General features: G+C 35.2%; 1 protein-coding gene across 3 annotated transcripts in view; it reads right to left on the minus strand.

Moving 5' to 3' along the window:
• The window catches only part of A1cf (APOBEC1 complementation factor), a 73,007-nt gene that overhangs the window by 29,237 nt on the left and 17,038 nt on the right, over positions 1-26,732 (minus strand). For 2 of the 3 annotated variants that reach the window (XM_047553383.1, XM_047553382.1), the window contains exons 2-4: positions 19,568-19,711; positions 4,446-4,580; positions 2,498-2,628 (exon numbers count right to left, since the gene is read on the minus strand). In XM_047553383.1, the coding sequence (XP_047409339.1) occupies positions 2,498-2,628; positions 4,446-4,580; positions 19,568-19,666 (365 nt within the window). In that variant the 5' untranslated portion in view covers positions 19,667-19,711. The remainder of the gene's footprint in view (positions 1-2,497; positions 2,629-4,445; positions 4,581-19,567; positions 19,712-26,732) is intronic. The other variant, XM_047553384.1, reaches the window with a different exon arrangement.

The following is a 26,732-nucleotide window of genomic DNA, read 5'->3' on the forward strand; positions in this document are numbered from 1 at the left end:
TATTTTTCATAATACTCCATGAGGTAGGTATATTTTTATCTCTGTTTTACAGGCAAGGCACTGAAATTCACAGAGGATACTGCTAATTAGTGGTGATCATGGTAGAGTGATCATATTCATTTTTCATACCCTATTTTCAAAAGTACTGACATGCCCCAATGGATAATGGTGTGTTAAGTGGATACAACAAATTCTGCTGATTCCCTACCTGGCCAATTCCACTTCCCTCTCAGTTCAAAAGCCCTTTTGGGAATAAGCCTTACTATTAGTAAGTCCAGGTTTCATGAAAGACCAAAGAACGAGGAATCTTAAATCTCTGACATCATGTAACTATAGTATTATATTATATACTATATATACATGATATACTATAATATCATATAGCTATACATATAGTATATATGCTATGTATATATAATAATATATATACTATATAATACTATATAACTATGTATATATCTATATAGCATTAGGGTATACCTTCAGAAATCAAAGGGTTGCTCAAAGGAACCTTAGCTAGACCTAAGGTCTCCTGCTTCTTATTTCAGCAATCCCTTAAACATCTCACAAATCTCTTCTGGGTTCAGGAAGGCATGTATGGAAAGGTAGACCCCTTTCTGTTTTCTCCAACACTCTGTTCCAGAATCCAACCTTAAGATTGAAGTGGCTAGGACAATAGTAGTTGTCAAATCCTACTGATCTTACTGAGGCTAAAGAGTTTAAGAAAAATGATCCAGTAGTTGATTCATTTACAGGATTATTAGGATAATGTATGGCTTATGTTGGTTTGTAGATAGTGGGAGAAAAATACAGGTGGGAAATCTTTTATTCTGCCTTCATTAATATTCTATCAATATTAAGGTAAGATGCATCTGTATCTCAGGAAGGAAATTACATATGAAAAATTGTACCTTACCGTTGATGAACTTTGCTAATTTGTATCATTTGTTGACTTATTACTGAATTACAAATACTGGATTACCAACATTGTAAAACATTTATAATATACTCACAAGAAAACTGATGAATCACATACTATTACCATTTTATAGATGAGGAAGTTGAGGCACAGAGAGGTAAAGTTACTTGTTGAGTAAGTGAAGCCTGGTTGACCCCAAAACTATTGCTTCTTCACTACTATACTAATCTTCCTCTCAGGAGGCCCAGGGCCTCCTTTAGGAAGGAATTTATGCAGTTTTTCCTTCAAGCAAAGTTTTTAGAACTCATTCAACTCTATGAAATTAGCCTGTTTCTATTTTATAAAGACAGGTTATTGGTTGCATAAGATTAGTTATATCCAGGAACCCTCCTGTAGTTCCATGGTTTAAAATGCTATCTATCTATATTTGGCTGATTCCCAATTTATATTCCAACTATTATCTCTCTCCTGACTCCACTATTATGCAGACATTTCCCCTTGGATGTCTGATGTGCATCTTATGTGTATCTTATGTGCCAAGTGGCGCAGAGTTTTTCTTGTGTTTCATGCTATTCCCCAATCTATTCAATCTCAATGGTACTACTGCTTCTGCAGACACTTAGACAAAAATCCCAACTTTCCCCTGCTTTTCAAATGCTCTGTCACTTTAAATACAATATCTAGCAGTCCTGTCTCTTCAATCTCCACAGATCTGACCCTCTTTGGTCACCTCCACCAAGGATCTCTTGTCTACTCATGGTCATCTCTTGTCTAGATCTAGGCTGTGCAGGAATCTTCTGCATGGCTTCCCTCTTTTAGTCTCCACTTTGCTGTAATCTGTTCTCCAACCAATAGCCCAAGTAATGCTTTAAAACCATACATCTCATTAAAATCCTCCTATGATTTCCCCTTCCTATTTAGATACCATTCAAATTTTCATCACAGAGAACAGGGTTCTCCAACTGTACTGCTTTCACCATCTTCTCTCTCTTTTCTTTTCTGGATGCATGGACTTCCTTCCTGTCCTTCAAACATATCAAGTTTCTCATTTTGAGAACACAGAGTTTGCTGTTCTTTTTCTGGAATAATCTTCTTATGAGTCTGAATACCAGGGCTACATCTTTTTCATTTAAGTCCTATATCAAAATTTACTTTCCTAGAGAATATTTTCTTAAATGCACCAAATTAAAATAACCACCTCCTTACACAACCTTGTCCCATCCCTGGTTTATTTTCTCACTATTCTATATAATCTTATATTTTTATTTACTATATAGACAGAGAATTGTACCTTGATATATTTTCAATATTTGGAACAGTGCCCAGTACATACTCACAAAATTGATAAATTAGTAAATTTTATTTCTTTGAACATATCACAGAACTTGGTTTGGCTCATCATGAAGTATTAATATTAAATAAATGTTTAACCAGATATATTCTCACCAAGGCACAGATCTAACATTTAATTTTTGGTTTGACTGTAGTATGCATATACTGTATTGGACAAAGTTGAGAGAAAAACAGATACAAGTGCATTTTCTGATGCAATTTTAATTTAGAAGATGTGAGTCTTACCTAATTTCATAATTATTAAGTTGCTTGATTGCATTCTTGGCTTCCAATTTATTTGAGAATGTTACAAATGCATATCCTCTATTGTTGCCATTAAAATCCATCATCATTCTCATTTCATAAATTTTACCAATCTATAAGTAATAGAAACAGAAAATTTCATGCTTATATACTCGTACTTCTAAATAAACATGTGTACATATGTGTGTGCACGAACACATACACACCCATTCAGTGTTTTCTGAATTCTGCCCCCTGCCAGTATTTGGCATTTGCATCTCATGTGGAATTGTTTACAAATTTTTATGCTTGGTTGATATTAATTATCTGACTCTTGGGAAAAGTCAAGTTAAATAAAGAAAATATATACAAGTGGCATTTCAGCTTGAGTTAACCGAATATGTCTTGACAGAACAAATGACCTTTCATCACACAATTATCTGGAGATTTATGCAATGTCTTAAGAGCCTGAAACCTCATTTGTCATCAGAAGTACAAGTTCTTAATAGATTTGTCCATGTCTTCTAAATTCGCTTCTGAGGTCTCCATAGTTTGACCTTTACTTGGTCATACTCTATCATTGATATTTAAAACAAAGACCAGGAACACTCATTTGGGATCTTGCTAAACTATGTGGCTGCTGTATTTTTCCCCTGCCATGACACTAGTATAAACACAGGTGAGTTTCAGAGGATGGTCTGGGCAGTGCTGTGATTTTCTCAGTATGTGGGCTGAGAAATGCAAATGCTAATCTCAATACAGCTGACACAGGGCCGGACCTCTGTACCAGAAGAGCATTCACTCTGCCCCTGGCTGCAGCTACTCCTTCCTGCACCCCAAATGTTCTCTAGCCACCCAGACTCAGAAGTTCAGGCTGCTCTAAGAAGTGTGGCCCAAATAGGTGTGGGCAGAAGTATGGGGAGAAGTATTATGAAGAGCACAGACCATCACCTTAGTTGTTGGTGGCCCCTCTGCTCAGTCTCACCACCCCCCAACTAAAGTACTCAGTGAGGAACACATTTTTTTTCTGTTTTTGCTGGGGAAAAATGTGAGCATATTTCATTTGTGCTTCAGATATTTGGGGATGCTCATTTTCAGTTAAAGAATATAAAATTCTTATAGGGTTAGGTTCTCAAAAATTTGTCCATGTGCCTAGTGGGGTTGTATGTATAACATTAGGTGTAATTTTGAATCTGAGGTTGAATTACACACACATGTATGTGTGCACACACACACGATTGATTTTGGCATCTGTAGGACAAATTAAACTCTCATATTTACTAACTTTTCCTGAAATGTGCTTGCTGCTAAAAGCCACTTGGTAAATTACTAAAAATAAATTTTAATTTTGTATTCTCTGAGTTTAGGAACAAAATATAATTTGGAATTAAAACTGAGAAAATTTATACCTTACTAATTAAATAATGACATGGAGAAACCATATTCTTAATCTTATTGCTCTTCATTTCATTAATAAGAAATTCAGACTTGTAGAAGAAAATTTTATTGAGTTAGTATGTATAGGCATATGTTTGAGACATGAACAACATACACAATGTTATTATGTGAAAGAATTAATTAATATAATTACAGAATTATATTAAACTGTCAAGTTGGAGTAATAACTTATTTTAGATAGACTGTTGTAGTGTTATTCTGGATTGATAGATGCATTGAAGTCAGATGGTCATATTAGTGGAGAGATCAGGGACAAGTTACAAATCTGAGAGTCACAGCAATGATAGTGCCTTCAGTAACAGGACAAAGAGCTGAGTCAAAGCAACAATAAGGAGGAGATAGTCAACAAGGGCTGGAAGGCTTTAACTTTGCCAATGAATGGCAGTTGGAAGAGAAACCATCATTGACCAGGAAGGACATGAGCAAAAGCAATGCAAAGAAAGTATTTTTCCCTTGAAAGGTAAGAAAAATTAAATATTAAATTTGGACTCACTTTTTCACATAATGGAATAAGTTCATCCTCAAAAAGATCTCGGGGAAGTTTTCCAATAAAGATCTCACAGCCCCTTTCTGGGGGTGCAGCATCCCAACCAGGTGGAGGGCCACCATATTTTCTTTGTCCATTTTCCTGCAAATCCAGGAGGATGTGTATGAAGAAGAGAAGAAAACAATAAAATCTTTAGTTTGGTTTCCTTTTTTTTTTTTTTTTAAATATCTTTCCACAATAAGGAACATTTATCATTCACAATATTTGAGTGGTTGGACAGCAAAAGGTAAAGTCTCTTTTATGTGAATTATAATACCATGGTCTGTGCTTCAGAGACTTGCTTGAAATAAGTATTGCTAAAACTTGTAAAGTGCAATTATGTTTTTCTATTGTTATGTAAACCTGCCAAAGCCTAATTATCAAATGAGCCAAGTATAATTTAAATCTAGGACTCTGATTTACATTGACGACTATGTAGAATAGTAGCAAAGGTCCTGGAACTGTACTGCTGGGCTCCATGGTTCATTGAGTGTGGAACCTTCACAAATGACTTAACTCCTCTAGACCTCAGTTTTCTTATATGCAAAGTGGAGGTAATATCAGCTTTTGATTGGAGGAGATGATGCCTCAAATATGCACGGCCCTTCTCTTGGCCTGTGGTAAGTGTTTAACAGTTATTAATTCAATTTTGCCTTCTTGGATTTAGGTTGCTTCATAACTTTAGAAGATTTACAGTTGGAGAGGTGCAATGACTAATTTGGAGGGTAGTGAGGGGTTTGAATCTGTTTTCAAAGCTGACAAGATTCTGAGAAGTTTTTACTAATGTTGGCTCTTATGTGGTGAATAATGATGTTCTCAGCCCAAACTGAATTAACTTCAACAACAACTTCTCCTTCTCCTTCTCTCCTTCTCCTTCTCCTTCTCCTCCTCCTCCTCTTTCTCCTTCTTCTTTTGGGGAGGAATAACAGTGGTGTTTTTCTGCAATGCTATCTTTGTTTTTCTAGAGGTTAAAGACCAAAGCAAAGTATGGGCCTAATCCACCACTATTGATCTGTAATAGTTCATTTGCTGGGGAAAGAAAAACAAATTACTTTGCACTTTGACACAGTTAGAGTTCAGGTCATTACACTTTATTGTGATTTTTGGAAAAAAAGAAAATATAGGGACCAAAAGTCAGCATTCTATTAACTTCACAATAAATATTTTAGGATGTTTTATGCTATAAGATGATACACGTTGTTGGAGAATAAACAGTAAAGTATAAAAGAAAAAGAAAAATGCCCCAATGTATCATTTTATTCCTCTTGAGAAGTAGTTACTGTTAAAAACTTCAGTTTGCTTTTCCAAATATTTTTCTATCTATACTTTTAAAAGATACATTAGTTTTTAAAAGACATTCTTTTGTGTGATAGCTATTGTGCCCCCAAGTCACTCTGAGATTATAACATACTGTCTTTCTAAAATACAAAAATTTCTGAAATTCTAAATATATCAAACCTCAAGAAATTTGGAAAAGGGCCTTTCAAAGGGCTACTGTAAAGATTAAACATAGCCATCTACTAAATACCTATCAGATAAACTGCTAGTTGTGACAGACCCTGAAATATGATCTTATTTACTGAATAAATATTTATTGAATTAAAAAATTTAGCATAAAGCGTTTTTAGTATCTCTTTTAACCGTCTACACCAACTTGACTGTTCCTTAATTACTAAGTACCAGGATTGAACACAGGGGCATTTAAACACAGCCACATCCCCAGCCCTTTTAAAAAGTTTGTTTTTTATTTTGAGACAGAGTCTCACTAAGTTGAATAGGGTCTCACTAAGTTTCTGTCTCTGGCTTGAACTCACAATCCTCCTGCCTCAGCCTCCTGGTCACTGTGATTACAGGTCGAACCACCACATCTGGCCTTCTTATTTCATAAAGTTTGCACAAAGGCTGTTTGGATCACAGAATTTACATGATGTATATGGTCAGGACCTCTTTTTTATTCTCAATAATTTAATCATATTGCTTTAAATAATAAGATGAAAGGTTGACAGATGAGCGTTCTATCTTGCCTTGATTATTTCTTATTTCAGGCAATTAGATATATTCATCTCACTGAACACTTAAAAAAGTTGGTTGTAGAATTCTTTTAATTTTTTTCTAACTCTATATTCTTACAGGATTATGCAGTAGCAAACTGTGGTGTCACTGACAATCTAAGAATTTAAGTATTTCGAGCTTTTAGAAAAAAGAAAAGAAAAAAAAAGAAAACTTAAGCATTCAGTGGTCTCTACCTCAACCAAGAATTTCCTAATAATACGAATTTGACATTTGTAGAAATATTGAAGGTTTTAGTCATTGATTTTCCTATTTTCTAACAAATACCTACATAGCACTTACTACATGCCATCCTCATAATAATATCTCGTGTTGGGGATGATTTTTACCCTAGTTTACAGAAGGCATGAATTCCCTAGAATAACATATTGAGATAACATGGTTGTAGGTAGAGAAATCAGGATTTAGACCTAGGAAGTAGGCCTGGGTTTATTAACTTAATGTTGCTGCCTTGATATAGGGAAACCTGAACTTTACCACAAATTCATATGTTAAAATAATCTTTATTTATGAAAAAGTTTATCATGTTATTGAATAGCAAACTCTCTGCTGCATTTAAAATTCTTTCCAATTTTCAGTCATCTTAAAACAGTAAATTTTTGGGAGAATATCTTACAGAGAGGCCAATCATAGTTCTCCCTGGGTCATGTCTTTCCACTTGACTAATGATAATACCCTTTGTGTTCATTTCTGTGTATCTTAGATGTCTGTAACATTCAATATATCATTGTAATAAACTTAGTATAAATTTGACATTATTTCTGCCTGTTTGGTTGAGGAAGTCAAGCCCTCTTCCCATGATAGTCAAGAGGCTCTTTCAGAATTTCTGATTTGACAGGCTTCATCTGATAGTTTGAAAATAAAAAGGCAATGGGCAGATTGATCTTTCTAATTTTCCCTTCAACTTTCTTAATTGTCTTAATTGCTAAAATTGTCACCAAGCTATTTTGTGACCATTATGTATATAAGAGGATTCATTTGTTTTTAAGATAAAAATGGTTAAGAACATTTATTAATTGTGTTTCTGTGGTTTCTATAAACACTTGAAAAAATTCTCCAAGAATAGTCTTTGGGATTGCAAATAGTCTGACTGGTTCAGAGATGCCCTAAGTTCATGAAGGAGATGTGGAGGAGATGTGCTTGCTGAGCCAACCAGTGGGTTGGAATGCACCAGTAGTTAGAAATCCGGACCGATTTAAGACAGGCCCTGGAATTTAGTCATGGGGTTAGAATAGCTGTCCTTTACTCAGAAAGGACAGTTGGGCTCTGGATTGCTGGTATTGCAGTCCCTATTTTTATAGTTTAAGAGTTTAAAATAGATAAATTCCAATTATAACTGCTCTTTTCACTCCTGACTGATATCATTCCTATGGGATGTACTCTCCCAAGCAGCCCAAATGTATTAATAGTTCAGAGAAAGAATATAGAATTTTTTAAATGAAAGGATGTTTATCAAACTCTGAAAATTTTACTTTTCCAATCAAAGACTTGTTTCTCTCTCTAGTCACATAATTCAACTGTGCAAATTAAAAATTGAGGACCTGATTTTTAACTACAAATCCAGTGACTTTATTTTAAATATTGAATGTTGAGCCTACCCAGTAACTCAGTTTGCATGTCAAGAGTATTTGGAAATCCCTCCTGTCATAGGTATTTCAAATCCTCCATAATGAAGCCATAGAGTCTTAAAGATATTGTGGCTACCATCTTCTTGACCTTCAATAAAAGCAGACAGCCTTCTTTAATAGATCATTCTGGGTTATAAGGCTTAGCATGGAAATTGAAAAGTTTCAATTGAAATTGAGTTCATTTGGCCACCAGTCATCTGAATTTTTTATATATTTGGGGAATCTGTGCAAAACCACCTTCTCTTGCAGAATTTTTAATTGCCAGATACTTGCTTTTCCAACTTCTCTTGCAGCTGGGATGATCATGGATTTACAGTAAAATAAAATTGAATTCTGGTTCCAAAATCACAGCAGTGCAAACTTTAGTGTTGAGCATTCTGTAATGATGAATATATTTTCTTCTTACAATTTGTGATGTGTTTTGGGGTTTTATTCCTAAAAGCTCACCCTTGAATCTTGTTCTCTAAGTCCACAATTGCTATAACCTAATATTCTTTTAATAAACTGTTTCTACTTAATCAGACATAATTATCTTCTGTTATTTGCACTTAAAATTAACAACTGCAAAAACAACAGTTAAATCTGGTTGAGTCAGGCACTGTGTTAGGTGTTCTATGTGTATTCATTTAAATAATTTTTTCAACAAACCCATGAGGATAAGGAACTGAAGGGATGGAATTAATCCAAATTCATATAAGTAGTGAGCAGCAGAGATAAAATCTAAATCCTAGGTCCATGCTCCTCATCAAGACATTACTGCTCTTTGGTTCTTGATTAACCCCATATACTCATTTTATAGATGAGAAAGCTCAGAGACATTACATGAGTTGTCCCAAGACAAAGTGGTTTCATTTATTACAGAAAATACTAGAATAAGGGTTCCATGATTCTCAGGTGAACTTCATGGTGTATTTACCATCCAAAGTTGTGAAGACTTTCCTTTTCAGGTTTCCCAGCTTCATAATTCTACACTCTGTGTGCTATTGCCTACTTCATCAGACATGGAGACCACATAGTGGCTTCCCCATACATGATCCCATTTATAAACTGGAAGGATATTAATTGACAAACACTCATTCAATCTGTTTTCTTCCTGAGCAGTAATTTCAATTTTTAATGGATTTTTACAAATTTGTTATTACAAATTTGTAATCATCTTAGTGGTTCTCTTTGGTTCTGTATATTTTTCTTTCTCTCCAAAAGGGAAGAATTTGCATATTTTTCCTAACTAAAGTGCTTTCAGATGTTCTCCTATCTATTTTCCAATTAACTGGGTTTATGTTTGCTGCTGTTCCCTGCCAATTTATCAATGCTGGGTGGCATTTCTAGCCTTCACAGCTTGCCATACTCAAGACAGTGGTTCTGTGGTCAAACTGCTGAGGATGGTTCTCAGAGTTGATATCAATACATTAAGAACATCTATTCAGATTGTGCTGTTGTGGTTCCTGATTTTATACTAGGGGTTCCTACTTATTAATTTGTGAGACTGACTAAAAGTTTTTATTGGGCATGATTTCAATTACATTCCATCTAGATTCCAGATCCCTTATGATGTGATGGGGTCTAAAGCAAATCTAATGGGCCTTAAATAAAATCTACTGAAAAGACCCTCCTAGACATGATTTTACATTGAGTCTTATGGAGATTTTGTTGCCTGAGAAGAACAGACAGTGCTATAGGGAATATTCATTTCATTGATTCTATATGAAGGATAATTCTCTGTTTTGTGTAATTTGTTCATTTTCACATCTTGTTAAAATTGGTGACATCATAGTGGCAAAATCTATTTTTATACTAGGAATTTTTAGTGAGCATAATTTATGTAACTTACATATTTATAGGCTCAGGAAGTCAGTGTTACTCTTAATATCTGTTTTCTATTATCCTTGTAAGGCATACGTAATATGAATACCAGATATTATTATCCTAAAAATAGACAATTGAAGTTCCATTGCCTAGGTAAACAGTCCTAATATCATCCTTCTAGTTGTTTTATGGAAGCGAAATCAGTTTTTTTGTGTGTCAAAATTTACACCTTTAATAATAACATTTTTTTAATAGTTTTCTTTTACCTTTAAGGATTATGTATTACAAACTACCCCTTAGGGATTCTCTATCAATGTTTGAAGCATTCAAAAACAAGCAGATTTAAAAAAATAACTTCCATTTTATAAAGTTTTTTATTATGTAAGTTTTTGCCATTCACATGGGATATCAAGAATACATGAAATTGAAATCAGAAAACATTGATATGCACAGTTGTTTAAATGAAGGGAAAAGTAAAATGTCAGCTCACTACTAAGACTCTAATGGGGTTGGGGTTGTAGCTCAGTGGTAGAGCACTTCTCTAGCTTATGTTAGGCACTGGGTTTGATCCTCACTACCAAATAAAAATAAATGAATAAAATAAAGGTATTGTGTCCATCTATGACTAAAAAATATATTTAAAATATATTTAAATATATTTAAATATTTAAATATATTTTTAAAATATATTTTAAAAAGATTCTCTGTTTATGTTTTCCAGTGAGGTTTGCATAATGATGGACTGTGGAACACATATTTTCTTCCAGAGACTAGGAGTTGCTGTGCTCATGTTCACCTCTGGCTCTATACATGTGTCTCACTCAACACAGTGCCACGTGTACAGGAGCCTTTAAAGTGCACTTAAGAAATCACTAGGTGAAAACTTTGGTGATATGTTCTTGCTTTTGGGTATTGGAATATGTAATCTATCAAATAAACCCACCTAACTTTTTATATATACTTACAGATACAGTTTGCCTTTTTGGATTAACTAATACTATTAAAGCAGATGAAGATCTCATTAAGTTATATAAAACTGTCCACAGGTGGATAAAGACATAAGGAACATCTGGTTTGGATGATTGCTTTCTTGTCTTTTCCTACTTCAACATCTGCCAAGGGTAATCTCATCTACTGCACTTGGATTTTGGCATGCAAAGAATTTCATATAGTCATTGTTCTCTTTATTATATCCCCATGGATTTTAATTTTTCATAAACTGACGGACCTGGCAAGACATTCAATCCCTTCTTTCAATTCTTCATCTATAAAATAAAAGTTAGGTTTACTAGATGTTTGCAATAGTCCTGTGGGGTGCTAGGATGCTTGTGAAAGGGAGGCTGACTTTGATGCCATATTTAAACGAGGAAAAATGTTCATAGGATGTTTTGTGAGTTAATTAATGGAAGCCTTACAGGTAATGTTGTTGGAATTTTAAAAATTTGTATATCTATGTTTGAAAATTTGTATCTACTTGACATCTTTTTACTTAACAACTTTCTTTGCATTGATTCACTGTTGAAGAAACATATTATATTGTATCTATGTATATATGTATATATAATAGTATATAATATATATGTGAATATAGTAAAAGATTAATGCATATAGGACATATATATTATATATATAGAGAATATCCATATATCATTTCTCACAAATGAAAGGTAATTACAAAAACAGTTATGAAAAAGGAAAATTGTGATCCTCTTCTAACTAGACACTGTTGTCTACTAAAAGTTCTGAGCCCTTGTCCTACTTTCTTTATTTAAAAAGATTAGCAAGGTCTAGGGGATTATTTAAGACATGACTCCAACTGCTAAGTTTTGTCATCAGAAAGTCTGAAGAAGTACTGAGAGTGGATTAATTCTTTCAGTATATGATTCAAGGTTGCTTAATGCTGTGGTGCACCATTTAACATCTTCTCAGTTCCCTTCCCAGCACATCTGAAATAATGTTTTAAAGGATTTCAGATGCTGAAGTTCCTGATGGCACAGCTCATGATCTCACTAATTTCTTTGCCTAGCTATGTTTGAAAACTGTCTTTATATCTCATAATGGTATGCTTTAAACTCCAAAGATGAAGTCACTTATTTTTGGTTTCTGATCAGAATTAACAAGTAGGTATCACTTAGAAAAACCCTGAAGTTGCCTGCAAGCAGAGTCCAAACATCCCGTCATGCTGCTTCATATTTGGGTCATGAGGTTTACATTAGTTTCTAATCTGATAAATAGAAAATCTTTGTGCTAGAAATTCAAGGGAATGTACCACAAGTACACAATTCTACAAGATTTTGGATCTTACATTGAAGATCTCTTATGCCAACTCTCTATTAGGCTATTTGGGGAGAAATTTATTGCTATTTGAAAATAGCTTCTGGAACCCATTTCTATGGATGATGAAATTCACAAAAATATTGGGCACATGCACTCTCCTTAATTGGATCCTTCATTTGTAGTCTTCTAGACCACACTAGGAAAAAGTGTGGCTAGGAAAAAGCAAGGTTTCTTCTGCACTTTAAAATAAAGTTGGTCCATGAGTAGCTGGGGTGATAAGCTTAGGGAAGCATGCATCTGTGATGATCTACTGGTCCCATCTTGTTCTCAGGCTTATTGCTACCTATTTAAAGAATTGGTATCCGTGTACTTGGTGAATGACCTAAGTCCTTGGATAGCAGGGATGTAAGCAGGTGGTGAGAACAGGCAATAGAAGAAAAAGGACCCAGAAGCTATATTTTGCCATGAAGTCAAATTCCTATTTCTGTTCCTAAAATATTTTTTTTTGTGCAGTGGTTGGAAAAACTGTCAATGTCACAGTGTTTTTCCATCTGCTGCTCTCTGGGGCCAGTCCAGATGAAACCAATTAGTAAACTCGGGGTCCTAAAGTTACTTATTGTTTTAATTCTATTAGTTGTACTCTCCTGTTGAATTGATTTCTTTATTGTTATTTAATGCTCTTGTCTTTTTTTACTATTTTTTTTAATTTGAGTGCATTTTATCTGATAAACGTGTATATACTCCCTTTGTCTTTGCTTCCCATTTGCATGGAATATCTTTTGCTATCCCTTCACTACTAAAATTCTGAGCCCTTCATGTGTGTCCTTACACATGAAGAGAGTCTCTTGTAGGTAGCATATAGTTGGGTCTTATTTTTTCTCATCCACTCATCCATTCTGTATCTTTTAATTGGAGAATTAAATCTACCTTGAAGGCCATTATTAATGGGTAAAGATTTACTACTACCATTTTGTTAATTGTTTTCTGGTTGTTTTGTAGGTCTATTATTCCCTTTTCCCTCTTACCATCTTCTTTTTGGTTAAGTGATTTTCTTTAGTAGTATGTTCTGATTTCTTGGCTTTAAAAAAAAGTGTATTATCATTTTTTGCTTTGTGGTTACCATGAGGCTTACAAACAGCATCTTGTAGTTATTACAGGTTATTATGGACGGGTAAGAAGTTAACTTCGATTATGTAAAAAGGAAGAAGGAAAGAAAGAAAACTACTTGTGTGTGTGTGTGTGTGTGTGTGTGTGTGTGTGTATGTGAGAGAGAGAGAGAGAGAGAGAGAGAGAGAGAGAGAGAAACTGGGGATTGAACCCAGGGCCTGGTACAGGCTAGGCAAGTCCTCTACCATGGAATCACACCCCCATCCTTTTTTATGTTGAGACAGCATCTCATTTAGTTTCCCAGGCTAAAACTCAAACTTATGACCCTCTTGCCTCAGTCTCCCAAGTGGTTGGAATTATAGACATGCTCCAGGCCCAGTTCAAATTTCAATTCTTTAACCCCTTCCCCCATTTTGAATTTTTGATGTCACAATTTACATCTTATTATATATGCCATAACAAATTATTATAGTTACCATTTTTAATAGTTTTGTCTTTTACTTTCTTTTTTTTCTTTTTTGTTATCAATGGATCCTTATTTTATTTATTTAGATGCAGTGCTGAGATGTCTTTTACTCTTCATACTAAAGATATTAGTGGTTTACATATCATGATTATAATATTAGAGTATTCTGAATTTGTCCAGATCTTTAGTTTTCCCAGTGAGTTTTATACCTTTAGATGTTTTCATGTTACTCATTAGTGTTTTTTTTTTTTTTGTCTTTTCAGAATTCCCTTTAACATTTCTTGTATCACAAGCCTGGTGGTGATGAATTCCCTCTGCTTTTATTTGTCTAGGAACGTCTATCTCATTTTCATTTCTGAAGGATAGTTTTGCTAGATATAGTGTTCATCATAGTATTATTTTTTTCCTTCAGAATTTTGAATATATTATCTTATTTCCTCTAGTCTGTAAGTTTCTGCCTTGAAGTCTGTAGCTAGGCATACTGAAACTCCCTTATATTTTATTTGCTTCTTTTCTGTAGCTGCTTTCCAGGAACTTCTGTTTGTCTTTGACCTTTGACAATTTGATAGGTCCAATTAAAATTACTAATGTACGTTACACCAGACCAGAGAAGGGTAATTAATTTAGGTGGATTTATCTTTACCATAAGAAGGGGATTGGTATTCTATTCAGACTTATGTTGATCTAGTGCCGTCCTCTGTACTTTATGGCTTGTATGTATTTGTTCAAGAGTTGAACAAATTAGAAGCAAAACAGTTGTACTGAAACTCCCCATAAGAGAGAATGCATGGGAAGCAAAGTTGAGGGGTGGGAATTAAAGAATATATTTTGTTCTTAGCTTGAGGGGACTGTTCCCAGGAAACTAGCTTCATGTCTGCTTAATAAAGGATGGATAAATGAAATCCACTTATGTCTCTTATTTATCTGTTGTAATCTTTCTAGATCTTTGAAATTAAAACTCATAAATATCTTTACTTCTCAAAGGTCATGCATTTTACAAGTATTTGGTAAAGGAGTGGTCCCCTCTGCCAAGGATGTTGAAAACTTCTTGACTGCAAGGTTTGCTTTCTCCTGTAAATCTTAACTTCAATGCCATCTTTTCTGAAGAAGGTCACCTGAAATTCTTTGTCTCACAACCGGGTTTATGATATTCCAGGCACTTATTATCTATAACTATTTTATTTATTTGTTTGTTTACTTTCTGTCTTCCCTATGAAAATTATCTCCACAAAGGCAGAAACCATGTTTTTCTTTGTGGAATCAATAAAGGCATTAATAAATGAATGAATGAGGTTGGTGCTTAAGTTGGCAAGGATGTGTAGGATAAGAAGGATACACCTACTTCTTTTAAGGAAGCTTAAACACTTTTATAGGGCCTTATACAGAAGAACATACTCATATTTTGTGTTACTTTTACTATATTGTTTATTAAAGACTGACATATTGATTCCCATTTTAAATTTTTTTTTTTTTTTTTTTTTTTTTTGGTGGTGGTCTGGGGATTGAACAAGCACTCTACCAACTGAGCTATATCCCCAGCCCATTTAAAATTCTTGATAAGTTACTTTTCATCCCATCAACTTTACATCCACTTTGGGTCAGGCAATACATTTTATACTTCTGTAATCTCAAGACCCAGCACTAACGCATTGGTTTCAATAATATACACCAAGGAAACAAGCAGAAAAACAAAGTAAACAAAAAAAGGCTTGATGTTTATTTAGGGCAACTATTGGTGTAATAATGCAATAGGAGCCTGGTGCAGTGGCACATACCTGTAATCCTAGAAATTTGGGAGGCTGAGGCAGGAGAATCACAAATTCAAGGCCAGCCTCAGCAACTTAGTGAGGGCCTAAGTGACTTAGTGAGAACTTGTCTCAAAATAAAAAGATAAAAAGGGTTGGGGATGTAGCTCAGTGGTAAATTGCCTGCCCCTGGGTTTATCCCCCGTACAAAAATAAATGAATAAAAAGAAGAATGCAATTATCATAGTTCATAAACATTGACTGGCTCATAATGATTTTTAGAAAATAGATTATAAAATAGCACAATTGAACAAGTAATGCTAATACACACTGTATTTTAAATCATGTAAAAATGATATATGATAATAATCCCGAGTCTACTTTTAAAAAGTATTCAAACCACTTGAGGGTGATATTTATTAGATATAAATTTGGCTTTAGTAGTAGTAGGGTTAAAATTAATGCAAACTGACCCCACATTGGGTAGAAAGTTTTCTGAATATACTCATCTATGAATATGTACTTTCCTGGGTTTAAGGAGAAAATCCTAGGGGGAGGAAGCATCACACACCAGAGTTTATGACTCACACCATGAATACATTCTTGTGATAAGGACCATAATAATAATATACTTTTTCTTTGATTCTCAAAGAAACATATGATAGCTTTGGAAAGTACAATTAGGAGTGAAAATTAGAAAAAAAAAACAAAACCATACAAATAATTCCATTACACGGAGACAAAACACATTGTAGCACAATACCCAAGTATTTCTACATGGCATAGTACAACTATAAAGTTTAAACTTGAACTTGTAAATTTTATCAATACTATTTATGTGAAGGCCTTCTATATACAGGGTACTGCATTGAGTTTCTTCTATTCTCTAAAGTACTTTGATAAAAGTTCTCAGCTATCAATATTCAAAGATATTCAATTATAAAAAAATCACAAAACTTTTAAATCTTCAAAGGTACACATTATTGTGTCAGTTGCCATGTAAAGGATTGGCTTGTATTAAGTAACTTGAAAAATTCTATTTTTGATAGCTTTACTTGTCTTGCTAGTGATGAGAGGACAACTTTGTCATCCTGTTTTTGAATTTTTGTTCTGGAAAAATCTAATGTTTAATTTCAGAGACCGCAAAGATAAATCATAGAAGTAAATTGACCAAACCATAACTTAGCAAATACCACAAAATTCTACACCATTACCTTAGGGGTGTACTTCTTGAATTGTATTAAGATTTTTCTTCATTTTTGCATGGCGATGTTTTAAAAAGTAAATCTGATTCTGATGTTGATGTTGCCTCCTTTATTTGATCATATTAATCATTAAACTTTGTTCTAATCCTGAGTAGAAAGACTGAAGAAGACTGAAGGCCTTTTCTATGTCACCCAGTTTAAGGCTATATCTTCACACATGTCTGGTCCACTTCTTCAACCAAATAGTCAGTCTGCTGACTCTGTTGACTTATAACTAGATTCAGAAGATACTGGAACCACAGATTCATGGCCAGTAGAGTAGAGGAGGACCTAGCTGATTTTTTGGGAAATTAAGGCCTAAAGCAGTCAAGTCCCTTATTCAAGATCATACAACTTGTATATGGTAGGGAACAGGTTAGATTATAGCCCTTCTGATTTTAAAATTTGAGTGATTTTCCACATTTTGCAGTCAATATCAGGAAGTATTTTTCAATTCACTTGAAAGTAATTTTATGTGTATTTACATTTTGATTAGAGGTTTTAAGTCTAAATAATTGTTATTTAGAATTTTAGGCTTCCATGTTACTAGAGAATTTCTGATCTAATAGTCATTCTATTAACAAATATTACTTAAAATAAACACATTACAAAGTTTAGCTGTGTTATTTAGGGTTTGTTAAAATTTCAATAAATTTTTATCCATAGTTGACTTTTGAAAGTTTCACTTAAGTCAAAGGAGAAGCTAATGTTTCTTGTTCCAAGACAATAAAAGTCTAATTATTTTTTCTTTCGAATTATTTTTAAACCATTAGTAAACTTTAACTGTTTTTATCTCCAAAAAAGAGGGTTGCTTCCACTTGCATGATTGAAGAACTTCAGAGGAGTTTTTGGAGTCTACACAAAGATGTTTGGAGGTGACTGCTGTTGTATTAAATCTCCATCTCTCTGCACAGTAGGGATTGTGGGGTGTCCTTCCCTTTGCCTATACCAGGGAAAAGGGGTTAAGAAAAGTGTTCGGGCAGATGGATATTTGCCCTTTTATCTGGGGAACATACCAGGATGTGTGAGAACACACTTGCTCCTGAGATATCTAAAGGTGAACTGACAGGTGGCCCACTGCCCTGACATTGGTCAGGGGAGCAGCTGCTTTGTGTTGCCTGGGCTTCCAGTTTACTAGCTCAATGAGTGTGTCTAGGGAAGTGGCTATCTGTGGAACTCCTCTGTTGTCTTCCTTTCCAAGAGGGCTGCCTGGTGTCAAAACACAAAGATCTGAGCTCAACACAAAGAGGCTGAGGTTGGGAAAAGTGCAGCCAGATGAAAGACCCTGGCTGTGGGATGAAGAGCATCTCTGACAATCCTACCTAGTAACCCACAGCTTTCTATATCTATAAGGCCCAGAGAGCCCAGCACCAGAATTAGTCAAGGAAGAACTTTCCTCTCTTCTCCTGTTCTCTTCTCCCTCCCTTCTGTTCAACTCCTAGTCAGAAACTGCAGTTAGCAAACTGGCATTGGGAGAGTAAAGCATAAAGCAGGAAAATGGAAAAAACACCCTCCATTCTGACAAACATGGGAAAGGGAAAAGATGTTAAGTTCATTCAAATGAAGAATATAAATAACTTGGAGCATTGTATTACATATAATGAAGCATGTCATGATTTGTAGAACTGGTGAAACAAATTATATATTTTGAAACAATCTTACAAAAGAACATCTAGTAAAAGATACTGTTGCATATTTTATGGTTAAGCACATATGATATTTATATTCATGATAGTATCTAGATTTGTTAAGTTGGAAAAGTATGGATGAAAGACAAGAGTTGAGGACTTAAAATACTTTTTCTTACTATAAAAATAACATTATTTATTCAACTAAATAATTTATATGTTTCTAACAGGTTTTCAATGCAGCATTAGTTCTCTAAAGGAAGTTATTATAATGACAATAATAATTTACAGATAATTCTTAATACAGTTTTAAGATTGTGACCTTTTTAGTTATATTTAAAAAATTTTATTAGTGCATTATGGTTATATGTAATATTGGGCTTCATTTTGACATAATGATACATGCATGGAATATAATTTGCTCCAATTCAGCCCTAGGACTTACCCCTTTCTCTTCAGTTCTCCCTCTCCTGATTGCTTTCCTCTACTCCACTGGTCCTTCTTCTATTTATTTATAATTTTTTAAATTATTGCATTATAGATATTCATTAAGGCAAAATTCACTGTGGCATATTCATTATGTCCATAAGATAGTTTATTTAGAACACAAGCAAAATTTAGTGTTTTATATTCTAAGCTGGATGGGCAGGTATTCTGAGAAAACAAACTGGAATAGGTAGGCTGCCAAAAGTTCATTTCTTGACTCCATGCCCACAAATCCTTTTATATCTGCAGTGATCTTTTTTGGAAACTAAGGCTAGTTCCTCAGACATTTTCTCTTGCTGATTCCTGAAATACTAGTTTAGTTCTGCTTCATCAAGAATGGGAAATCCCACCTGCCTTTTCGTATTCTAAAATGTTCTTTCAAAACTGTGATAGTCTGTATGACTGTGGATACCAACTCTGTTTTTCAGTGAGAAGATAAAGTTGAGTGGATAACCTAGAATAGAAGGCCCGTCAACACAGAAATTAAAGGATGCAGTTTTCTTCTGTTTTGGAAAAGGACAGCCATGTGAAGAGTTATACAAGTTCATGGTTTGCATCTGAGGACCACTAATGTTCCCACCACTGTGTGAATTCAGTGGTGAGTCTCAGCAGATGTCAAAAGGAGTTCCTACCTGGACCAAGCTATATCCTGTGCGCTGGACCAGTGCGCGGAGGGCTGCTTCCTTCTGGGTGCCGCTCAATCCATCCCCGGATTTGTGATTTGATTCCATTGAGAGTGATTATCAGCAAAAAATCAGGTTAATTAGGGTAGCTCACTGAAACCAAATTTAAGATAAATTAAGTAAATCACTGTTACCAAGTCCAAACTTGTCCTTCTGATGAAGAACATCTTTAGGAAACATTCTCTACAAATGAGTCATTGAGGTTAGAGCAACTAACAGCCACACACAAACAAAGCAGGTGACTAAATGTACTCATTAAGAATAGGGTGCTTAAAAATGTTAAGTATAGTTGAAACTTAGAAGGTGAAAATGAGTGGTATCCCTTCTCCTGTTAGGATGCATATCAGTAATTCTCAATCTAGTTACCTTAGGATATCACCAAATAGTCAAGAACAAATGAATTCACATCAATTAGAAGAATATGGAGAGCCAGGCATGGTGGTGTAAACCTATAATCCCAGTGACTTAGAAGGCTAAGGCAAGAGGATTGCAAATTTGAGGCCAGCCTCAGCAACTTAGCAAGACCATGTCTCAAGGGCAGAAATAAAGAGGGCTGGGGTTGTGGCTCAGTGGTAATGTGCTCCTGGGTTCAATTCCAAGTACCAAAAAAAAAGAAGGTTGGTCCTTACAGATGGGGAAAGAGGGCACTCTGTCTACATCAAATCAGCAAAGAATAGACATCAGAATTCTGAGATTGAGCTTCATTTATCTATTCTACCTGTTTCCTAAGATACTTGTCTACTTATTTTCCAAAGGTAAACTTTTAGAGGAGACTGTGCTGGTGAGAGATATACAGAAGCCACATATGGTACACAGGGTACATGATGAAAATGTGGCATGGATTTTAACAAAACAGGAACAATGGATCCTTTGGAGGAGGTGTTGGAAGGGCCTACCAACACCTAGATCACGTATGACCTACACAACTCAACCCTTTGCAGAGTCTAGGAAATGATGAAAGTTTACATAAGTCCATGTCTCTCTGAGTGTATGTACATATAATTTCAGATTTGGTTGTCTATACTTTCTGTTTGGGGAATATGATTTGAACCCTATTCCAAACATGATGGTTGTTGTTCAAATTCACAGGTTCCAGGACAAGTTAATGGCTATTCTGAAGGTTCCAGGCTGTGATGGAGTGAGGCTCTAGAGGTTACTAGGAACATAGGGTGAAAGCCATCAGGGCAAGAGTATAAAAAGCTCAGTGAAGGTTTTATGCTGGGATTTTACTCTGCTTAATGTACTCTGCTGCCCAGGATAGAAGAATGTGTTTTATAATAATTTGGACAAAATGGAACTCTAATGTATTTGACTATAGATCCTTTTGAAAAATTCTTTTCAAAATGCACTGAGATTTCCTATATTGATTTTCATAATCATTCATAAAGCACTGTATAAACTATTAATAATATAGAAAACTGTCAAAAATCAAGTGACAGAAGAAAAAAGTGAAACTGACTATTTTAGAAAAAAAATGCAGCATCTAGGAATTGTTACTAAAATTATTATTACTTAAGTAATAGACTAGTAATAAAATATTACTTGTAGTAGTATTGCTAGTATTAAGATTATCAATAGTAGCAATAATGCTATTACTAGTAATAATAGCAATGGGTATCCTATTACTAAGGTGATAGAATATAAAACCCTACAAACTAATTAACAGGAATTATTTAGAACACAATATTTTCAACATACTTTAGGAAGCCAAAGGAAAATTTGCAAAAATTCCAGAGGAAGAATATTTATTAGATTTTTAGGGAAAGAACCGTGTCAGTGTCATTTTTTGCTGATGAGCATGGCCATTTCGTGACCTTTCTGATAATTTTGCTTACTCTTTCTTGACCCAAGTCAACTCAGTTTGTATTCACTCATTCTCTTAAGAAGAGTTTAGTTAGTGCTCTCTGTATGCTGACTCCACTCCCTGCCCAGCTGTAGGGTATTGTGTTTCATAGGCAATCTGCTAACTCACTAGGTTAACGTACCAGTTTCAGTGTCTACCCTTTGCAAAAGTTTTTTCTTTTCTTTTTTAATCTTGATTTTGTATCTTGTGAAGGACAGAATAGAATTTCTTTCTAATAGTGATGATTTGATATACACGTAGCAACTGGGGTTGGGACAAGTACCTTTACTGACACATTTGGATTCTAAAATATAGTGTAAATTGAGACCTGTATTCAGTTTATAATCCTAAAGTGCTGGTGAATACAGGCCTAGGGATCTCTATGAGACAATATAAATCTTCTTAAAACAGATAAATAAAACTATGAAAAGCATTTTTGAAGATTTATAAAGAAAACTACCTTTAAGACAAAATCTAACTCTTGTACTTTTTCCAAATGTTACTAAACTGTTTCTTCACTGGATGTTCTCAAACTCTCCCACTGTGCTGATTTAACTTGCAAGAGAAGGAGGCTATGGATGGGTGTGAAATAAACCTTTATTTCTGTGTGTGATACAGCTCTTTGAAGGCAAAGTCTGTAATCTTTTGCCAAGTTCCAGATTTGCTCTTTGCTGAACTTCATCTTTTCCATCAAAAGATAACAGTTCATGGTGACATGACAAGTTTGCTTTTGCAAAACCTACCTGTCTTTTTTGTTAATAATTACTAAAGGTGATTAAAGGTCTTTTGATATCAGAAAGGTCTTTTGATTACATATGAGTTAACTCTGAGTTATTGAGATAATTTGTGTAACATTTGAATTTAGTCTCAAGTCATTGGAAATCAAGACATAGAAATAAAGTTCAGAATTTGCTAACAAGGTGCTTGAAGGGTTAGGGGTATAGCTCAGTGGTAGAGTGCTTGCCTAGCATGTATGAAGCCCTGGGTTCACTCCCCAGTACTATAACAACAACCACAAAACAAATCAAAAAGACACTGGATATTCAGTTTTTATCCCTCCAAAACAATGTTCTCTCTTACTCTTGACCAAATCTAAGGGGTAAGCTTGAATCCCAGATAAATGTTTTTTTAAGCAAATCAAACTTTTGTTAAAAATCTTGGTCAGCATTTGAGATTAAATTTGTTTTGCTCAACATAAAGAAAATCTTGGTCAATTTGAAATGAAGGTTTTGCAATACGTTTTCTAATTTAGTGCCAGCTGTAAATGCTTCAGATCTGAGAATATTGCACTTTGAAAGAGTAATTCCCAATGTAATATATTGAGGTAACAGAATCCAAAACCTATACATATGAGGCACTGGAGGTAGAGGAAAGCGCCAATGAGTATCTATTACTTATTAATTTAAAATTTACTAAGTATCTACCATCTTCCAGGAATTTTTGAGACACTGAGGATATGGCAGAGAATGAAACAGACCCTTCCCACAAACTTCTCTGAGAGTTTCATAACAAGTGGGAGAAACAATAAATAATAAAATCAATAAGTCAAATAGAATGGTAGTGTGATAATTTCTGAGGAGAAAAAAATAAAGTGTCAAAAAGGAATATTTACAATGTGTTCATTGGTGGGTGAACACTTGGAAATTTTGTCCTATTAAAGTGAATTTGGGAAGAGACCTGGGTGAAGAGAGAGTTACTGGATAGAGTATTCTAGACAGAGAGCCTAGGCAGAGTAAGGACTGGGGTGGGAGTGCCTTGATGGAACACAGGGGCCAGTGTGGTAGAGGATGAGGCTCAGTAAAGAGGAGAGAAGAAGGAGTTTAGGTTAGAGAGAAAATCAAGCCAGATCATGGTGGAACTTGTCAGTAACAATAAGGACTTTGGCTCTTAGACAAGAGTTCACTTATGTTTTTACAGGATTGTTGTGACTGTTAAGAATATATGGAAGGGAGAAGAACTGGCTGGGATCAGGATGAGACCAGAGAGGCAAGTAATGCAAATAGAGGGGCTAGTCCTGTTTTTATTTAAAATTTAACTCTTTGATTCATTATGAATTATTTTTGCATTGGTTTGATTTAAAAATATTGCATTAATATATCATTTGTCTTGATTACTGAGTTTTTGGATGTCCCTTTAAATTTTACTCTGGAGACAAGCTCCTTATTTGCCTCACTTACCTTACTCTTGTTGGTGGGGGTGGTGGGGGAAAGCAGGAGATAAACTAGAAGCCTTTGCTATTTCCAGGAAGTAGATGAGAAGGGCTTGCCCTTCGTGGAGACAGTGGTGGCCTTGAAGAGTGGACACATTTTGGATACATTTTACAGACTGATTGGATGTGTTGTTTGGGAGAAAACAAGGATCAAGAATGACATTCAGTTTTGGAGGAAGAAGAGCAGGAGCTCCAGTTTGGATATGCTAGTCTTTAATTTCCTTTAAGAGGTACATGTGGTTAAGTTGATGGCGGTAGACATAAGTTTGAATCTCCTGGGACAGATACAGGAAGGAGATGCTGACTTTGAGGTTATCCATGTAGAGGTGATATTTAAGCTGTGAAACTGGATGAGATCGTCTAAGGACTGAGTGTAGAGAATAGTTAGGTCCAAGACTGATCTCTGGAGTCCAATGTGTAGAAGTTGGGATGTGAGGAGGAACCAGCAAAGAAAACCAAGGTGGAATGCAAAAAAGGTAGGAGGAGAACCAAGTGAGTGAGATGGTTTGGAAGCCAAGGAATTTTGAGAACAAGTGATTGGCCAGCTGCACAAGTTCTACTACGTCAAGGAGAAAATATCTTAATAGGAATCCAGACCCAGGAACTGGACTTTCAGGTTTCAAAATCTCATTGTGTTCCTACTGTATTCTCCAGGCAAATTCCTTAACCTCTCTGTCTCAGTATTCTCAACTGAGACAATGATAGTACCTCTCTCAGGATCACTGTGGCTATTACATGAATAATTCATTGAAGGGGTTTGTAAGAGCTCCTGGCATAGGGGAAGTGCTGGATTAGTATTAGACAGACATATAATATCAAAAAGAGGAGAAAGGAAGAGGCAATCTAATCCCCAATTATATAAGGAGCGCCTCAACTCTAAATTCAGAGACTGCAATAAGTTGTGTAGATTTGAGGAACGGCAATGTTAACCTGGATGAGGAGAGAACAGAGGGCCAGAGAAATGGAAGTTAGATGGAGGAAAGTTATAGTTAACATTACAGGAAAGAATCATATTTTCGTACATCCTCCCTAGGTATCAGTTTCTTCATCTGTGAAATGGGATAACAAGTGACTATGGATGCTGCTGTTGTGCAGACAAAGGAGAAAATATTTGAGAAGCATTCAGTTTAGGTCCAGCATACAGCAAGCCTTCCAGCATGACTGCATAACTCATGACCACATGATTTCCTGTTACTAACTCATATTGGAGGACAGAGGCAGAGTGGAGGTGATTCCAGAAGGGCCTCCTGGGGAAGGGGGTCATCATTTCCTTATATGATTTCCTTCCCTTTCCCTTCCTCCTTATTTTCATTTAAAAATGGAGTGAAGGAGGAACCAGTCATGTGAAGAGGCAGGAGTCTCCTCTGGTGCTGCCAACTTTCAGTAATATGTGATCAATATCTCTCCATTCCTCTGACAGTATGTTTTTTCTTAGTAATGGAACTCTTAGTTTCAGAGTATGTTCACCACCAAACCTGCTATCTAAATCTAAACATGTTCTGCTCTTTTATTCTTCTGTTTCCATCCCAGGAAAAGCTCTCTGAGCCTCAGCCTTTCCTTATGTATAAAACTAAGATAGCTCTTTTGAAGATTAAATATTAACATACACTTAAAATAACAATTGTTTTAGCATTTAATAACTGGTGTTAGCTATTGTATCATGTTGTTATAATAATTGTTTACTTTTATCTATTTGTTTGTAAAGAGGATAAAAACCCATCATTATCATGACACACTGTCCCTTCAGCATTAGGTTCTAGAGTCCCCTTCTAGTGTCATTCACATGCCCGCCACTCAGTGTTCCATTCCTTCTTATACCTTAGCCTATCTGTTTGGAATGTTCTTTTCTTCCCAAGTCTCCTAACTTCACTGCTTGGCCTTATTCATCCTTCTGTATTTGATTGCAATGTTTGTTCTGTGATGCTGTCTTTGACAACCTGTGGATAACATTGTCACCTCCTCAATGCTCTCAAGAAAGCCTATATATCCTTATCTGGTTTTACACAATTCTATAATTATTTGCTTATAAGTCTGTCTTTCTTACTGAACTGTGAACTTGCTAAATGTGGGGTCAATCTTGTACTCATTGCTGTATGCCCAAAAGATTTAGCTGGATGTTCCACTAAGCATTCCATGGATACTTGCCAAACAAATGAAAGACTGAATCAGTAATTTGATAAATTACAGTGATTTGTACTCACTCAGAAATAAAATTAACCTGAATCTAATGCCTAATACTTATTGTTTCTCATTTTATCAGTCAATTCCTGAAAGCTCCATCTGGGAACAAACTTTGTGTGAAATTGGTTTTCATGTTTCTCTGCATTTATGCCTCTATCACCATATTTATGAGAGAGACAAGAAGAGTAAACATCTTCAAGCGCAAAGTGATTGAAAGTCAAGTTGTTATTTGGATCCACTTTTCTTCTCTAGACATTCTCATTTTATATTTGCAATGGGCACTAGCCCATTTGATTAAGAAAAGGACTTAGAAGTTGGGGTCTAGGATTTCTTCCTTCCTGAAAGTTAGGGGAGGATTAAAATGAACACCTTACCTCATCACTTTGCTTAATTGCTCAATAGAAATTTCCAGAGTTCACTGTTGGGCAAGGTCAGAGCGGCTGTTCCTGACCCTGATGGCCTTAGGTGCCAGTGGGACCTGGTTCAGAAAGGAAGTTGGAAGAGAAGACCAGGTATGGGGGAGAAAATTCTGACTTTTCTAAATTCGCACCTTGCAGGTGGATATTATATTCTGTTCCATTATTATAGCCCTGGTCTAGAAGGAGGAAATACATTTATCTTGTACTTAAAAATTGGTGCCACATAGAGAACAAGTCATGAAGGAAAACCAGGAGAGAATTGTGAGGTTTGTTATCTAGACTTGCCAGAAATTATGGCGGAAGAATTATTACCCCAGTGGAACATTCACTGGCAACTAGGGAAACAGAGAAAGACTTTTTAAAAGTCTCTCAGAATGGTAAATTGGTCAATAAATGAGACAAAAGTATGAGAAATACATGCTAGGAAAGCACATTTAAAGAGTCAAAGAAGAATAGGCTTCA

This window comes from Sciurus carolinensis, chromosome 5 (genome assembly GCF_902686445.1).
Source record: "Sciurus carolinensis chromosome 5, mSciCar1.2, whole genome shotgun sequence".
NCBI classification, from domain to species: domain Eukaryota; kingdom Metazoa; phylum Chordata; class Mammalia; order Rodentia; family Sciuridae; genus Sciurus; species Sciurus carolinensis.